This window comes from Sander lucioperca, chromosome 11 (assembly GCF_008315115.2).
Source record: "Sander lucioperca isolate FBNREF2018 chromosome 11, SLUC_FBN_1.2, whole genome shotgun sequence".
NCBI classification, from domain to species: Eukaryota; Metazoa; Chordata; class Actinopteri; order Perciformes; family Percidae; genus Sander; species Sander lucioperca.
This window is the reverse complement of record NC_050183.1, coordinates 25,260,204-25,275,717: the sequence shown is the minus strand read 5'-3', so window position 1 is coordinate 25,275,717 and position 15,514 is coordinate 25,260,204. Positions and strand designations below refer to the sequence as shown.

Here is a 15,514-nt window from a genome sequence, read left to right as displayed (position 1 = left end):
GGTATATCTCCAGCCTACAGTTGTGCCACCTTACTTCATTCTGCATCTTAACAGAAAGCAAAACTACATTAAAGTTTGTAAAATGTGTCGTATAAAGCTACGGTGACAGCTTTTGGTTGAAAGCTAAAGAGTGGCTGGGATATTCGGTAAACAGGGTTCATCGTTTTGTTGTTTCCCTAATTTTTGTAATTCTAATTGTACTCCTATTTTTCAATTTGGGTTTGATTTGAAAATGATTATTATTACTACATTAGGGTACAGATCTTCAACAGGGGGGGTCCTCGGGGGATGGGGGGGCACCAAGATATTGTTTAATCATTTCAAAAATCTTTCTTTCAAAAGTTAAAATATGTCTTTAAATATATATAAACATAAGTAACATATTCATAGTAAAGATAAATCGGCCTATTTGTGATTTACACAACAGTGCTAACAGGCTTACTGGTCTGAAAGTTAAGCTTAAGCGTTCACTGTGCTTCATGTATGTTTAACATTAAAACATGATGTATAAATATTTGAATATGTCAATAACATGTATTTTAATACCTTAGTATTGTATACACCATAAAAAGGTATGTGTTAAGGCCTTAGGCCTCCCTACACGTTAATGTAGGCCCAGTTTAAAATGCGACTCAATTTTATACAATATGTAGTAGGGGTCCTTGGCCTAAAACACGTTGAAGACCCCTGCATTAGGGTGTTGGTGTTTTTAAACAAAAAAGACCCCTCTTCCCATCGCAATCATTTTTGTACAATCCCTAATTAGCTCCACTTATAGCTACCTGTTTCTTACTGAATTTGTAGTTCCCAACAAAGGTTGAAGAATATATCGAAGGGGTCACGGGATGATTACCAGGATTGGAAAGCGAAAACACATATTCCTGCTACACAAAACTATGTTTATTTGTCAGACTTTCCTCTAAACTTTGCTTTATTTTTCTCATGAATTACTGGAAATGTTAACATCTTCAGGTCTACACACTCTTCACATAAAACAAGAGGAAACCCACAAAATCCGATCCTCATCTTGACCGAAGAAAGCCAACAAATGTCCCATATACAGATTACACAAATCTCTGTGCTGTTCTGACTCTCATAACCATTCATATAAATGTGTTCATCAGGACCTTGACCACTGTTCATTCAAACAATAATTGCATTATTGCAACATAGCATTTAATTTAGGGACACTGCTACAATACTGAGGCTGCTGCTGACTGTCACTCTGTAGTCTGGGAGAAGAAAGACAATGGCAGCACACAAAATAATAGTAGACATGTAGCAGCAGAAATCCCAGCTGGGCACCATTTTGATTTCATCACATCAGAATCAATAAAATTTTGGAAAATATAGTACAGAACCAGTTTGCCCAGCAATTGTTCTCAATGAGAAAAATATACATCTAGAATTTATTATTCTATATCATGAAAAGAGTTACAAATATATTTTTTTTAAATCACAAATCTATGGTTTTACATACACACATTTGGCTGTAATGAGTTGGAAATGTGCCCTTGTCTACATGGGACCAGTTTCTTGCTGGTTTACATCCCATTCTGTTCCCTAAATTAAAAACAAAAAACATTTGTTTGAATATACGTTTGGGTAAATTAGTAGTCACCAGATTTATTTCCAAAGAGCAGATCACAGACGTAAGCTTTTGCAAAACATCCCCATGCACGCACACACACACATGCGTTTACATACACACACACACACACACACACACACCCTCACACAGATCTTCAATTGATCATCCCCCAAGCAGAAAATGTACACATTTAATTGGAAAATGAAAGGCATTAAACAATTACAAGTGCTTGTTTCTTTTTAAGGCAGCAGATAATGAAATGTTTAGCACATTTCCTCCCCTAAAAAAAGAAAAAAATTAAATGATTTAACCCTTGTGTTGTCTTCCCGTCGATCATGTAACTTTTTGTTTTTCTGGGTCAGAATTTCAAATTTTTTGCGCTTTTTCTGACATTTTTGTGAGTTTTTTAACGTTCTTTTATCAATTTTTCTTCAAATGCATTTATATTGAACAAAACACCCAAATTTAATGAAAGTAGTGAACTGATTATTTATTTTACTTGGGAAGAGGGTTGTATGCAGCATCCACGTTACTGACAATTTGGTTGAAAGAAACCCACATTTCTGACATAGAAACCTTTTAAAAACGGGTCAAATTTGACCCGAGGACAACAGGAGGGTTAAATGACATATGTTTGAGAAATTACAACTTTAAAATGATTTTGCTCATTGAATATCACAGTGCAATAAAAGTCCACCTGGAGCAGCTTTGTCATTTTTTGCTTACATGGAAATGTTTCAATAGTTTTACATCTTTGTGAACCGCTCATCGTCTGAGAATGACATGTTGTAAACACCGTCACTCGCAGTGCCATTTTCCACCGTTTTCACCCGTGTATCTTCTTCATCATCCTCACCTTCACTTTTCTCGTTCTTTTTGCTAGAAGAAGAAGAATACAGAAACAAGACTGACTAAGCCCAGTGATCCCGTTTACAAAATGATAAATATAATTCATCTACAGACATCTGCTTACCGTTTCTTTTGGAGCACAGAGGTCACAAGCAGAATGATTATGCCAGCACCCACAGCACCCATGACCACCCCAAACACAATGAGCCACGGTGGGGGGTCCGGGTAGACTGGTGCTGCCAGGGTAGGAGCGATGCCGATGAACTCCAGAGTTTTATCAGTTAGCAGAAAGGCACTGTTGATGCGGTTCCTGGACTTTCTATTGGAAAAATAAAAAAGTTAGGATTTAAAATTTGAATACTGGCTATTTTCAGGTCAATGTGTCTGTCACAAGTCAAATTGTGGTGCATGTCTTGATGCAACAATGTCCTGGATGCTTAAATTTTGTTAGAACCAACGGTGATGCAATGACTCTACAATGTCTTCAGTCCTTGGGTCCACTCCCATTTCAAACTGGAAAACTTCCAAAGGTAAGAGGCCAGGAGGCATCCTAGTTACTATGGGTGCCCAAGCAATTAATTCACCTACAGTAAAGCCTGAGGAAAAACTTCAGTCACTATTCAACAATTGGTGAGGTAGATGAGGGTTGCAGCAAACATTGACCTGCATAACTTAAATTGCTGCTTTTCAACTCAGCACTCCTTTCACTCAACTCTTCAATAGCATTTGATATTAAGCCTGCATTACAGCTGTGGGTTTTCCCATATGTGCTGCAGGTCCATCTAAATATCTTTTTGACCCTCACTTATTATACATTAACTCTTCCACTTAAGGTTACAGTCCCCAATTCTACCTGTGTTTCAAGAACTACGAAACACAGGTAGAATATCTAATTCACAAGACCCTTCATACTATGTAGGAGGGTAGAATTGCTAAACTTCTTAATCAATATTCCTATCAGGTGTCCTATCAGTGGTATGGTCAGTTGAAGGATTTGTTGAAATGTAATATTGGGCAACAGGTTTTTTGTTAGGAATTACAAATATTATTAAGGAAAATATTTCCTTATTAAGGAAAAAAATGCATATTCTTCTTCGAACACATTCTTTTTTTTTCAGTAGGCCTGTAGTTTTGCTGCCACAGCTTATGAGCGTATGCTTGCTAATGTCAATAAATAGCTTCACTTCTATCTGAAGCTATTTATTTATTTGTATCTAGTAATACAGTAACAGCTATGATTCCCATATATTAAGACAATTCCACTTTTACACAAAACAAAATAACAGCATCGAACCCAAAGCACTAAATGGAACATTGACTCTAAATGTCATTTTTTTTTGTGACCTCGGACCTCTCATAACATTTCCAAATGAGGACATTTACAGTAAAGAAGAGCAGCAGTGTCACTGTAGCGTTATTATGGAACCCACGTAACTTCTAGAAAAGTCCCCCTTCAACAGCATTCACACGCTACGAGTAAGTAACGTTACCCGATGTGTTCAGGTCCTATCCCCTGACTAATTGGCTATCCTAACCAGGGATGCACTGAATCCAGGATTCGGCTTTGGATTCGGCTGAATATTGGGCTTTTTGACGGGGTTCGGTTTCTGGCTAACCTTAGAATTTTTTTCCAGTGAACCGAACCCTACGCTTGCACTACGCGCACTACTCTGGTCGACATAATGACGGCGCCGTTGATTACGGGAAGGTGTTTACGTAGGTGGAGCGTTCAATGCAGTAGCCTGTGAGAAAGTGAAAATGGAACTCGTGAGCAGAAAAAGTTTGGCAGTACTTTCAGTCAAAAGAAGACCATTCAAGTCCAGCTACATGTTCAATTTGCAATGCTGATTAGTCTGGTGGTGGCGAGGACCCTAAACACTACACAACATCACCGCTGTTGCAACATTTGGTATGAAACATCTGAAAGAATACGAGTTGTGCATGAAGGAATCTACAGACAGCAGCCAAAATGCAGCAACTTCAGGTACGGCAAAGGAAGGACAGTCACTGCTAAAAACTTGTGTTAACCAGACGACGGATTCGGTATTCGGTTTCAGATTCGGCAGAATCTTAACCAGTGTATTCGGTATTCGGCCGAACCCCAAAAATCTGGATTTGGTGCATCCCTAATCCTAACCTTAACCAGTCGAGGTCAATGCCTAACCCCAACCAATTGGGCCTTGCCTAGAAGTTACGTGGGATCCATAATAACGTGTCACTGTATCATGATTACCTGACAGCCTCCTCCACATCTTTTCTATCAACAAGCGTTGAAGTGTCCAGCGGTGACGTCACCACGAACCAGAAGGACACTCTGGGCGTCTCATCACACACGACGATGTTTGACACACTGGTGAGTTTTCACGAGACAATAAAAGACCACATCAGTGTCATAACATGCTCATAAACCATGAGTCACTGATTTAATTATGGTAAAAAGGGATTATATTACAGTTTTATAGTTATTGTGCCCGTTTCATGTACACAGAGAAGTATTCTTGAACTTTGTATTGTAGGTTTCTTAAACCAAACAGCAGAAGAGAACACACAAAGGTTTTCTTACTTATACATCTGGCCGTTGAAGTGAGTCCTCATGGCAAAAGCCAGAGTTGCTCGGAACAGGAACATTTCGTTCTCGTTCCAAACATACTGCAAAAACATCGACAGACCATGTGTTGTTTTCAGTAAAGACCTTTATGGTTAATTGATCACCAGATGGACCTTGTCCTTGTAAGTAGTCACACACACACTTGTTTATAAGGGTAGCTGTTTGCATGAATGATCAGTTGATGATGAATAATATAGTATGATTACAGTATGAGAACAGCATATAACATAATGAAAGAGATTGTATTTATGATCTAATGCTTTGATGGTTTAGCAGATGAATATTTAAATGTATACATACAGCTTGATCTCCCAGAGCAGTTTTGATGCTGAGTCGGACTTTGTAGCCATCGGAAGCACCTTTTATTTAAAGATGAAACATATTTAAATTCACTGATGGGATCATTTCATATATAGTAAGCTTCATTTTTCATTTCCTCATAGAGTTCTAGAAAGCCAGCATGTATTTTAGAATAATAGTTGAAGTCACATGTAAGCCATTGTTAGGAGGCAAACGTTTGAGTTATGTGCCTAATCCGATTTGGTTTCAGATGAGAAGCCACATTCCAAACCTGAGAGGCAACAAAGAAATACATCTTGACTGTTGGCGTCACAGTAACAATGCCTGTGTTTGCCGACAGTATCTTAGTGGGATAAAATGTGAAAACAAAGTAAGGTGTTAAGTATGGTCCCTTACCTGGTGTACAGAGATGTTGTGCCAAAGCAGATGGCAAACAAAGCAGGACTAAGATCTTTTCCAACATTTCCCCAGAGAACAAGAAGCAAAATAATCAAATGGTGCAAAAGGCTTGATGGAAACTCCCATACATTAGTGATTTGAGGAGGTCAGCAGAGGAACGTCATTGGATAAACCCTGAGGTTAATGGTTAAGCCAGGACACACCTCAACTAACCAGTCCTCTCGTTAAAAAAGGCGTTGGGACAGCCCACCCACACTGTATAACATGGAAAGTGTAAAGTGGGTGCTGCGGTGAAGGTGCTACTGTTTGTTCAAGCCTCCAAGGAGCCAAATAGATTTGGTAACGTGAGAGAGGCCGACCTCTCGGAGAACAACACTCAGTCTGCGGCTCAGTCTGCTTCTATTTACTCAGCACAGTACAGTGTGTGATTCGCTGTGTGTATTATTAAAGTAGCAATATATCCCACTTTTTTTGTGGCATGAAAACAGGAATGCGCAGATTGTGTCAAACTGACTGGGAAAGAGTGATGCATCAAACCATATCTGCTCATTAGTTAAAGATAAGAGCAGCATTCCTCTTGGGCAAAAGACTGATTTGGGACACAGGTTACAGGATGTGGACAGTATGCACAAATAATTAGCACACAATGACCCAAAAGTACTGGTACATGTTAGACTAAGTTATTTGCCTCCTTTAATATGCCAAATCTTGATTTTCAGGACAAGTTGTTGTGGTTACTTCCCCGTCTCTTCTAAAACATGTTGCTCAGGCCTTACCTATAGCTTTATTATGTGAGATAGACGATAAAGTGCTGAATAACTCCAATCTCCCATAGCTGAGCTGGTAAACCTATAACAGACAATAGAAAATCACAGTGAACATTCTTGTCAATTTAAGGTTAATCATCCCTTCCGTGCTGACAATCATGCTTACAATTTGGTTAATTGTTCAACCACTGCATACTGCGTAGTGAAGGATGCCTGACAAAGCCATTTATGAGAAACTAAGTTGACATAGGGCACTCGAGGCAAAGTCTGTTGCCAAGTCTCTCTCTCTCTCTAATGATAGCAGCCTATGTCTACCATTTAAAATCCAGAGTTGACCACATTAAACTGAGCACGTGGTCTACCATAAAAGATGTTGATCCCATAAAATGTCATGAGTGTTTTTTCCCATAAAACAGCCAACACCCAGGCTGAAACAGCATGACATGTACTTTTCAGTACAGTGCGAACACAGTTAACACAGTCCTGCTTCATCTTTTTTTATATGACTGGTTACAGTAAAGAAATATGAAATAAAAACACAATGTTGTTTTGTGTTGGGTTGTTCTTTTTTATCCAAATAAGTCTGATTAGGAAGAAAAACAGAATGGACTTAGTAAACAGAGGTAACAATTTTAAACTTAAAAGTTTTTTTCACAACTGGGGGGGGGGGGGCTTTTAAAAACCCTTCCACTCATTTCTTTTGCTTTTCAGTTGCTCCCAGTTCAGCCTCTGTGGAAGGCTGATTCACATGTATTGCTTTTTCTGTAGAAGCACAGACTGCACATATTTTCCTGAACAGATGATGGCAGCAGAGGCATTATAGGAACATTAGGACTTGGCCTTAAGAAAGCTAGAATGAATTCCGCCTATTTACACTAATGATGAGTAACATTCATTATGTTTCTTTCTTTAAAACATCTAACACATGACTAGGAGTGCTGTCTTTGGCTGCTTTTACAGCCCCATCTGCTTTACATAACTGATTGGTTTCAGTGTTGCAAGTTGGGCTAAAGACCTACGGTATGCTATACATTTACAGTATAGCATTAACAATGATGCCATGGTAACTCTACTTTTGTTACTGACAAGCAATGGGGGAATGTTTTTAAATACAATTACTGAAGCACTGTAGACACTTGAGTATTTAAATTGTATGCTCCTTTAAATTTCTACTTCACTATATTTTAGAGGGAATTATTGTTCTTTTTCGGTTCTGACCTGCATCCCTTTGCTGCATGTCACTTCCCCTCCTCTCCCCCTTCGTGTCTAACCTGTCATATCTAATAAATGCCAACAAAACAAAAAATCTTTAAAAACATAACAAACAAAAAACACCCTATACATTAAAACATATTGTCAGAGATTAAACCAGTGGTTCCCAACCTTTTTGGCTTATGACGCCTTACAAGAAAGCAGTGTCTGGTTGGGGTCCCTCGACACATTATATACTGTATGTTTAGGAGTTTTTAGCAGTTCCACCGAGGAGGGATTTCCCCTCTGGACTTATCACACAGTTTGAAGCCCAAAAAGGTAAAACTATCCAATATTTCACAAAAAAAACAAAGATTATTATAGTATTTGTATAAAGATGTATGTGGAATTTATGCAGCAGAAATTTGTTTTTTCTTCTTCCCTGCCTCATTAATCCTCTTATGAACCCTCAGATTTATTTTGTGACCCTTTGGCCTGACCCCTAATTTGGGAAGCACTGGACCAGGGGCCCCGATCTTTGAGGGTTTTCAAAATTACTTCAACTTTGTGTCATTTACCCTCAGTCTCTCTTACTGGACCGGCAAATCAATGGAGCAAAGGTTCTATTACTGGGGAAATATCGCCAATCATTCTGTGAACTCTACTCCAGCACAGTGGAAGAAAGATAGGTTTCCAGATTAGTAATGCTGTTTACACCAAATCCCTACCCTACCTATGTAATGTAGCCTAACTTAAAAATAGTAACTTCCGACAATTTTTGCCCCTTTTTAGGTGGCAGGAGTGAAAATTAGTCATCCTCAACATTTGTCGTGTTCTGGTTTCACAATGATGAAGACTGTTGGAGAACAGTTAGATACAAAACAGGATGTAGGCTCTACATGACTACTATCATGTTTTTTCCCAAATGATGTATAATTGTTTAGGCATTCTATTATCAAATGGCTTGAAAAATAGTGCATATAGCTGTTAAATGGAGCATGCCCCCGGCCTTTATGAAGTCTGGCTCTGCTCTTGCACTGGACTAAAACACACATGTCTAAAGTGGTTAGAGCAATAACAATAAAATGCTGCTTACACATTGATCGCATCAGTATTAACAATCTAATAATGCAATATCATATAATAATATATCAGTCACAGGGGACATTTTACTGCAGAACGAGGCCTTGACTTTGTTAATTAATGTGGGCTACATTGTGCTGATCATACTTCTGTATCAATATAGGGTTTTGAATGCAGGGCTTTTACCTCCAATGGAGTATTTTTACTTTAACATATTGTTACTTTTTATTTAAATAAAAGACCTGAATACTTCTTCCACCAATGCAGACAAGTGTAAATGAATACAGTGACTTCCAAAATGGGTTCCTGGGCTTCCCTTGGGTCATTCGCATATTTAAGGGGTTCCAGCCCTACATAGATTTTTAATTATCTGAATTTGTATTCAATTTACATCATAAAAATAACACAGTCACTTAGGCATACACATTTCAAAATAACTTGTCAGACACACAGGTCTATATCCGTATAAAAACACAACAACACAATCATAAATTGAAGTTGAAATCAAAGTGATTAAAAAACAGATACACATTTGTTCCAATGTTTCCAAAAGCAAGAAGTGTACCTTGTGTCACTCTGTTTGGGGTCAGTTAAAGCCATTATAATTACATTTGTACATAACATTTCTCAACACAGCATGAAAGGTCTGAACATTACTAAACTTGGCAGTTTGAAAAAGAGTCTTAATGCATCATTAAATGCCACCTAAGGCTTTCTCATTTTTGCCTTACACTATGCGATGGCAGCCTCTTGTTTCTCAGACAATGCCTGCCTCTTCTTCCTGTGCTCTACCGCCGCCAGCAGGCTCAGGCCGGTACTGCTACAACCAGAACCAGCCATGATAGGCAGTAGGAGTGGATGAGCCTGAACCGACGGACCGAGCAGTCACTTTTGTCTGCACAAGGAACGTTCTTCTCGGAGGTGATACCGCCTTCCTGCTGCCAAACCCTCGCTTCCGACTTGAAACCGGAGCAGGATGTATCGACCTGTTTGGTTGTAGTGCTTCTCCAGCTCCAGCGGATTCTCCATGCGTCAGCCCCCCCGGGGGAATGGATCCGGAATCCGGTGTGGCGTCTGCGGGTGCGGGAGGGAGTTTCATCTCCCTGAACGAACCTGAGCAGAGGTATTACTCAGGTCTCCACAGCCTGTGCCAAGCTGACGCTTCGGGAACACTGTCGTCCAGCAAAGTGGCAGAGCTGTTCAAGGCTTCTCAGCTGCCCCCCGAATCCCTGCATAAAGTGAGTGTGTGTTCGGTTCTGCGCCCCTGCTTGCTCATCACATGTTAGCGAGTGTGAAGGAGCTGGGAGCTGCCGCTGCTCATCAGTCAACCTCAGTGGTCTGCAGGAGACACCGAGCAGGCTCTATGGTCTCCGAGGTCTGATAATGAGCCATTATATTTTGCTTTGTGGAGTGTATTTCTGATTGTGTGTGTCTGTCTGTCTGTCTGTCTGTCAGAGAGAGGTTTTACACACCTCTTTTCTTTCCCCTCTGTCACACTGAGAGCAGTCCCTTCGCTTACTGCATTAGCCTAGCTGTACATTTCTCTGAATGCCTCCTCACTGTATTTGTTGATGCACAGAAAAGAAAAGAAATGTTTCATAGTGAGGTTCAGGATTACAGGCTTTTCATTGTAAGAGTTAAATTAGAGATAGTATCCATTCAATATCCACACAGGTGTCCTGTAGATGTGTGCACTAGTTCTCCACATTATAAATCATTCTTTGCTCAGTTCAAACCATATGATGAGCTTGTTTACTACTATGGGATGCAAGTTGGTGTTGGTGTTGTATTCAGCTACCAGTAAGAGTTAAGGTCTGCTATTTAAAGGACCCTACCAGTGGTTTTGCATTTTTAGACCACTGAATGCACAACACGATTAATTTCAGTCTCGATTAAACGTATTTCCTCAATGAATCCAGTGATAATTTTGTGAATAAAATGTTGGAAAATAATGGAAAAAGTCATAGTTCATAATCCTAGTTTCCCAGAGTCCAATGTGACACATTCAGATTGTTTCTGTCTGACCAACAGTCCAAACAGTCTAAGAAATAGGGCTGACACTCACCAGAGGCCTCACAATACCATATCATCACAATACTTATGTCACAATATCATATTATTGCGATTTTAAACAAATTGCAATATTCTGCAATATATTGCAATTTATGCAACCTTTTTTTCCCAACTTCAAATTTTTCCCAATTTGAAATGATGTCCCCAAAAGGAACCTTTGTCAACATCTGTTTTATCTAAACAGATACATTTCTCTGTTTGTTCATCTCACTTCAGTTGTACTGCTGCAAAATGGTATTGTCCAGCAGACAAACTGACCAACACATATATAATAATAGGTCGATACTTGGCGTCTGTGTATTGATACAGTATTGCCACGGAAAATATCCCCCCCACCCATACTAAGAAATGGAATTTACAGTTATTAAAGGTCCAGTGTGTAACGTGTTTAGTTGTTCATTATCAAAATCTGTGTTGCCCGTTCATAAACTTGTCCTTTTTCATGAATATTTACCACCACCATCAATTCCAAGTATTCCTATTGGCTTGAAATTTAACATTTGCATTCACATGAACTGGGGTAGACGCTCCATAATCACGCGCCATCTTGAAATACGTTAGCTGGTAAGGGACATACAGGACATACTGCTCCACCTTTCGTGTTTTCTCTGTCACATGATAAACTCACAGGTGCTGTTAATGCTGCTAATGGGTATCGTAGCTTACCGGCCCGGCAAGTTTGAAGAAGGAAACATGGAGGACCACACGTATTTAAAATCCAAATTTCAGGAACGGGAGTCTTCTTCACCCAGAAAAAGAAAAAGGAGATTGAAAAGAGCAAGAGACCGGCTTTTTGAAGCGTGAAGGCTACCATAGCTGTAATACGTACTTTGAACTGTGTGGTGCAAGAGAGTTGATTGCGATATATGATCTCAACGCTAGATGGGAGAAATTCCTACACACTGGACCTTTAAAGCGAGACTATGTAACTTTTGAAGGAAGACATAACACAGTCTAACGGTACAGATCCGTTTGACCGTGCAACGCTTCTGTTGCGCTGCGCTCCACTCTTTTCCTATGGGTGACGTCAAGCGACTTCAACGTGCACGCAAAGCATTCCGGGAAGGCGGCGCTGCATTTCCAAAAAAGCTGCGCGTCAAAAAGCTGGCCGATGCCCATCTTTATGCAAATTAATCCGTTGAACGCGACGCAACTATCCAGTAGAAGTAGACGAAATTCTTTTAAATTGACCTTTGTCGATCTGAAATGAAGACAAATTCAGCAACTGCATGGCCTATTTCTCGCTTAAAATGTTTTCAGAAACACGTTTCAGTGAACTATTTTCGGGCGTTCGTCCAATCAGCTGCCGGTCAAGGGCGTAGAGCATCAACCATGGATGTATGACTTCGCAAAACCACGCTTCAGTCGTGTCGGACAAGTGGATCTGTACCGTTACTCTTACAAAAGATAAGTTAAATTCATAAGCAATAAAATTCACCTTTGCTCAGTTCAGTACACTCAGAGGGTTTGCTGCTCCAGCCTCATTTGGTCTGGTATGACCAGGCGTTTATCGGCTAATGATAGCAAATTTTACAAATATATCCATATACAGTATAAAGGACATTATTGAGTGAGTTTTTTGACTTCTTGACTTTTCTCCACTTGTGCTACTTTTACACTACATTTCAGCCTTTGTCATTATTCTGTAATTGTCGCTTGTGGCCACACTGGCTGCTGTTAAACAAAAGTTACAGTTACAGTTCGAGTCCCTTAAGTCTGCATTCATTTCTGTCAAAGTTACATTGTTGGTATGAGGTAATACTGTGCAGACTTTTCCAAACTTTTTAAACTGCATTACCTCACAACGATAATGTGACTATGACACAAATGAGTACAGACTTGATGTTCACCGTGATGGATTACACAACTCCTGCAATTGTCAAAAGTGAATTGATTTTCATATGTCACAAAAATGAATGGAAGACAATGGCCTCTAGAAGGAGAAACGATAAAACTAAATATCTAATACTATACTGCATTTGAAAGAAAAATCGACAAAAATGTGTAGTATACATGATTTGTAGTTAAGGAACTAAAACTTGCAAAAGCACTGGCCCTGGCACTGTTTTTTATTGGCCTCGAGAACTACTGAGTCACAGTCATTTTGCTGACCCATCACAGGCACATAAACATATTTTTCCAGCTCAGATGAACACAGCAGGTTGCAGCCACCATTCACGCCTCCCACAGTCCCATGGGGTCAGCTCCCGGCGATCACAGCCCATTGTGTCTCTGCGTGGGTGTCAGGAAGTATGGCATTGAGCTCCGCTTCCTTCCTGTCCAGCCCTGGATCACTGCCACCACCACACGGGGGTGATTGACACACAGCCTTCTGAGCTGTGTTGGGCCCTGCTGCAGGATGCCTGCAGGATCACTCTTGCACTCAGTGCTGACTTCTGGGTCATTGTGTCAAACAGTATCAGAGAATCATTAATGGTGTATTTCCTCCGGGAAACATGATGACATAGAAGTTGTGTTGTGATTTGAGTTGGTTTTCACAGCTATATGTAATATACTCTCTGCTATTTGTCAAAACAAGTGGAATTTTCCATCATGAACTGTATGTAGAGGTACTGCATTTTGTCTAGTCATGATTCCACTGGACTGACCAGATTTACAGAGGAAGGATCTGTATGTTTAGCCTGTGTTTACAGCAGATAAGTAGCAAAAGCATGACACGTCTTCCTGCTCAGCTGTCTCATTGCTGTGTGTGTGTGAAGCCGGTAGTCTCTTCTACCTCGAGAAAGGCTCACATTACTCTGCAATGATTTCGTAGACTTAGAGTACAGCAAATGTTTCCCATAACGTTTAATCATCAACATAACAACCCGAGTAGCCATTCAGAATACATAATGGAAGAGTAAATGTGTAGTTGGATGCCTCCCCTGTGTAAGCAACTCATTACATGTCATTTAATATATACTTGAAGTTGTGTGAATTACCCATTAATGTCTCTGCTTGAGTTTGGTTAAAGATGAAGTCTCTGGTATGTGTTGAGTATAGTGACATGTTGAGTTACAAGTAATGCTGTGTTGACAGACATGGCTGTGGAACCTGTCTGGTTGAACAAGGTGTGGCCTTGTTCCAGATATAACTTGAGCTTAGCTGGTTCTATCATATCCAGGATACGCACAATACGCTAGATCTGAAACTAACCATGCAAATTCTCCAAACGTATGACATACAGTAAACCGTGTGTGTGTGTGTGTGTGTGTGTGTGTGTGTGTGTGTGTGTGTGTGTGTGTGTGTGTGTGACTTTTATCAAGGTTGCTTTGTTTCAGTACTGTATTTAAAAGACGCATGTACACATTATACATGTTATAATATATAATTATAAACATTCTTGCTTTCTAAGAACTTCTCTCTTTTTTCAAAAGAGTTGTATTATGGGGAATTTTTCCTCGATTGTCCTACATAATCCTAATCTATTTTGCTCTCCCAAAGCAGTCATTGTACCTCTAATCAGAAGAGCACTCAGATCCCACTGTGCTGCTGATCCCTTAAATACTGTTTCTTCTAGCTTTATTCTGTTAGTAGTGCCTATAACTTTGCACCACACATTCTTGACCATAGTGTAAAATAATCACATGCTTAAGCTTACTCTGGTCCTTGCTGGATTAGGTTTCTAAAAAGAGTAACACACTGAAGGCAGTATGAAAGATGAGATTTGATGTAATATAATGTTAAAGCCTGTCCATAGTTGTTCTTTAAAAAAGATTTTAAACTTTCCGTCTTTTTCAGGTGACCGAGTTGTGTGGAGCGAAGCGTCTGGGCTACTTTGGTACACCTCAGTTCTTTGTGGCACTGAAGCTGCTGGCGGCCGCCCAGTCTGGTCTGCCCATCCACCTGGAGAGTGTAACGGCCAGTAAGTCTGTAGCTCAGAGAGGAGGCGTCTTATGAGAGCAAAAGGGGATCATGAGATTATGTTAACATGGCAAGATTTGGTCTAATCTGGATAAAAGGGGAGTCGCGTGGAAAGGGCTAAATGGGTTTGCCCTTATTACAAGAGTGCACAATCAGTCACACCCTGACCCGAGAGAATGTTTTCCACATAGCTTGATGGATTATTAGAGAAAAGTATGTTGAGAGTTTCATATTCGCCGTGGTGTGGTTCAGTAGTAGCTCACCTCATAAGATACTTAAATACGCTCATCCTGATTAATTCCCTCAGTCTAATTCTGGATGTATCAAAGGTCACCATACAGGAAGCTCCCGATCAGAAAAAAGACTGAAAACATTTTTTTATACATTATATACTTTTGCTTTTGAAGGAAGGGCTGTGTAATACAGAAAGAAAAAAATCTATCTTGTCTAACATGGAATCAAAGAGAATTGAAAATAAGCCTCCTGTCTCCTTTTAGATCTACCTCTGCCCAGATTTGTTGGGCTGAAGAATGAACCAGAGATGCGGTACTCAGCCGTCCCTCCAAGCATAGACGGTCAGGGGGCTCAGTGTGTGAGCGCGCCTGGCTCCGTGTGCAGGACTCCAGCAGACAGGAGCACCTTCAGACACCTGGAGGCCAAAGTGGAGAAGAAGGTAAGATGAAGGAAATTTCTGATGTGTGGACTTCTAGTTCACTAAAACATACATTTCAAGTTATTCTGAATAATTGATTAAAAAAGCAAATTTTCAGTTTGGATCAAAACATGGAT

General features: G+C 40.0%; 2 protein-coding genes across 6 annotated transcripts in view; one reads left to right on the top strand and one right to left on the bottom strand.

Moving 5' to 3' along the window:
* Positions 1 to 1,500: 1,500 nt before the first annotated feature.
* Positions 1,501 to 6,144, bottom strand: cltrn (collectrin, amino acid transport regulator). 2 transcript variants are annotated; one of them, XM_031311748.2, is made up of 7 exons: positions 5,745 to 6,144; positions 5,349 to 5,407; positions 5,004 to 5,089; positions 4,674 to 4,790; positions 2,565 to 2,759; positions 2,318 to 2,470; positions 1,501 to 1,563 (listed from the first exon to the last, which is right to left on the bottom strand). In XM_031311748.2, exons 1-6 carry the CDS (start codon positions 5,809 to 5,811, stop codon positions 2,338 to 2,340), a joined length of 657 nt encoding a protein of 218 aa, XP_031167608.1. In that variant the 5' UTR covers positions 5,812 to 6,144; the 3' UTR covers positions 1,501 to 1,563; positions 2,318 to 2,337. The 2 variants fall into 2 exon arrangements, with proteins under 2 accessions (XP_031167608.1, XP_031167609.1); XM_031311749.2 differs by lacking the exon at positions 1,501 to 1,563 and having other exon boundaries at positions 2,087 to 2,470; positions 5,745 to 6,143.
* Positions 6,145 to 9,551: 3,407 nt separating this feature from the next.
* Positions 9,552 to 15,514, top strand: part of reps2 (RALBP1 associated Eps domain containing 2) — a 35,113-nt gene continuing 29,150 nt past the window's right edge. For 2 of the 4 annotated variants that reach the window (XM_036007319.1, XM_031311741.2), the window contains exons 1-3: positions 9,552 to 10,026; positions 14,603 to 14,726; positions 15,223 to 15,398. In XM_036007319.1, coding sequence (XP_035863212.1) covers positions 9,838 to 10,026; positions 14,603 to 14,726; positions 15,223 to 15,398 — 489 coding nt within the window. In that variant the 5' untranslated portion in view covers positions 9,552 to 9,837. Of the gene's footprint in view, positions 10,027 to 13,600; positions 13,751 to 14,602; positions 14,727 to 15,222; positions 15,399 to 15,514 lie in introns of those variants that run through there. The other 2 variants (XM_031311744.2, XM_036007320.1) reach the window with 2 other exon arrangements.

Coding starts and splice junctions, on each gene's coding strand:
- cltrn (XM_031311748.2), bottom strand. CDS start 5,811: ATGTTGGAAAAGATCTTAGTCCTGCTTTGTTTGCCATCTGCTTTGGCA. Junction 5,090..5,348: donor CTGCTCTGGGAGATCAAGCT/GTATGTATACAT, acceptor ATGTTTTTGCAG/TATGTTTGGAACGAGAACGA. Junction 4,791..5,003: donor TTCAACGGCCAGATGTATAA/GTAAGAAAACCT, acceptor AAAACTCACCAG/TGTGTCAAACATCGTCGTGT.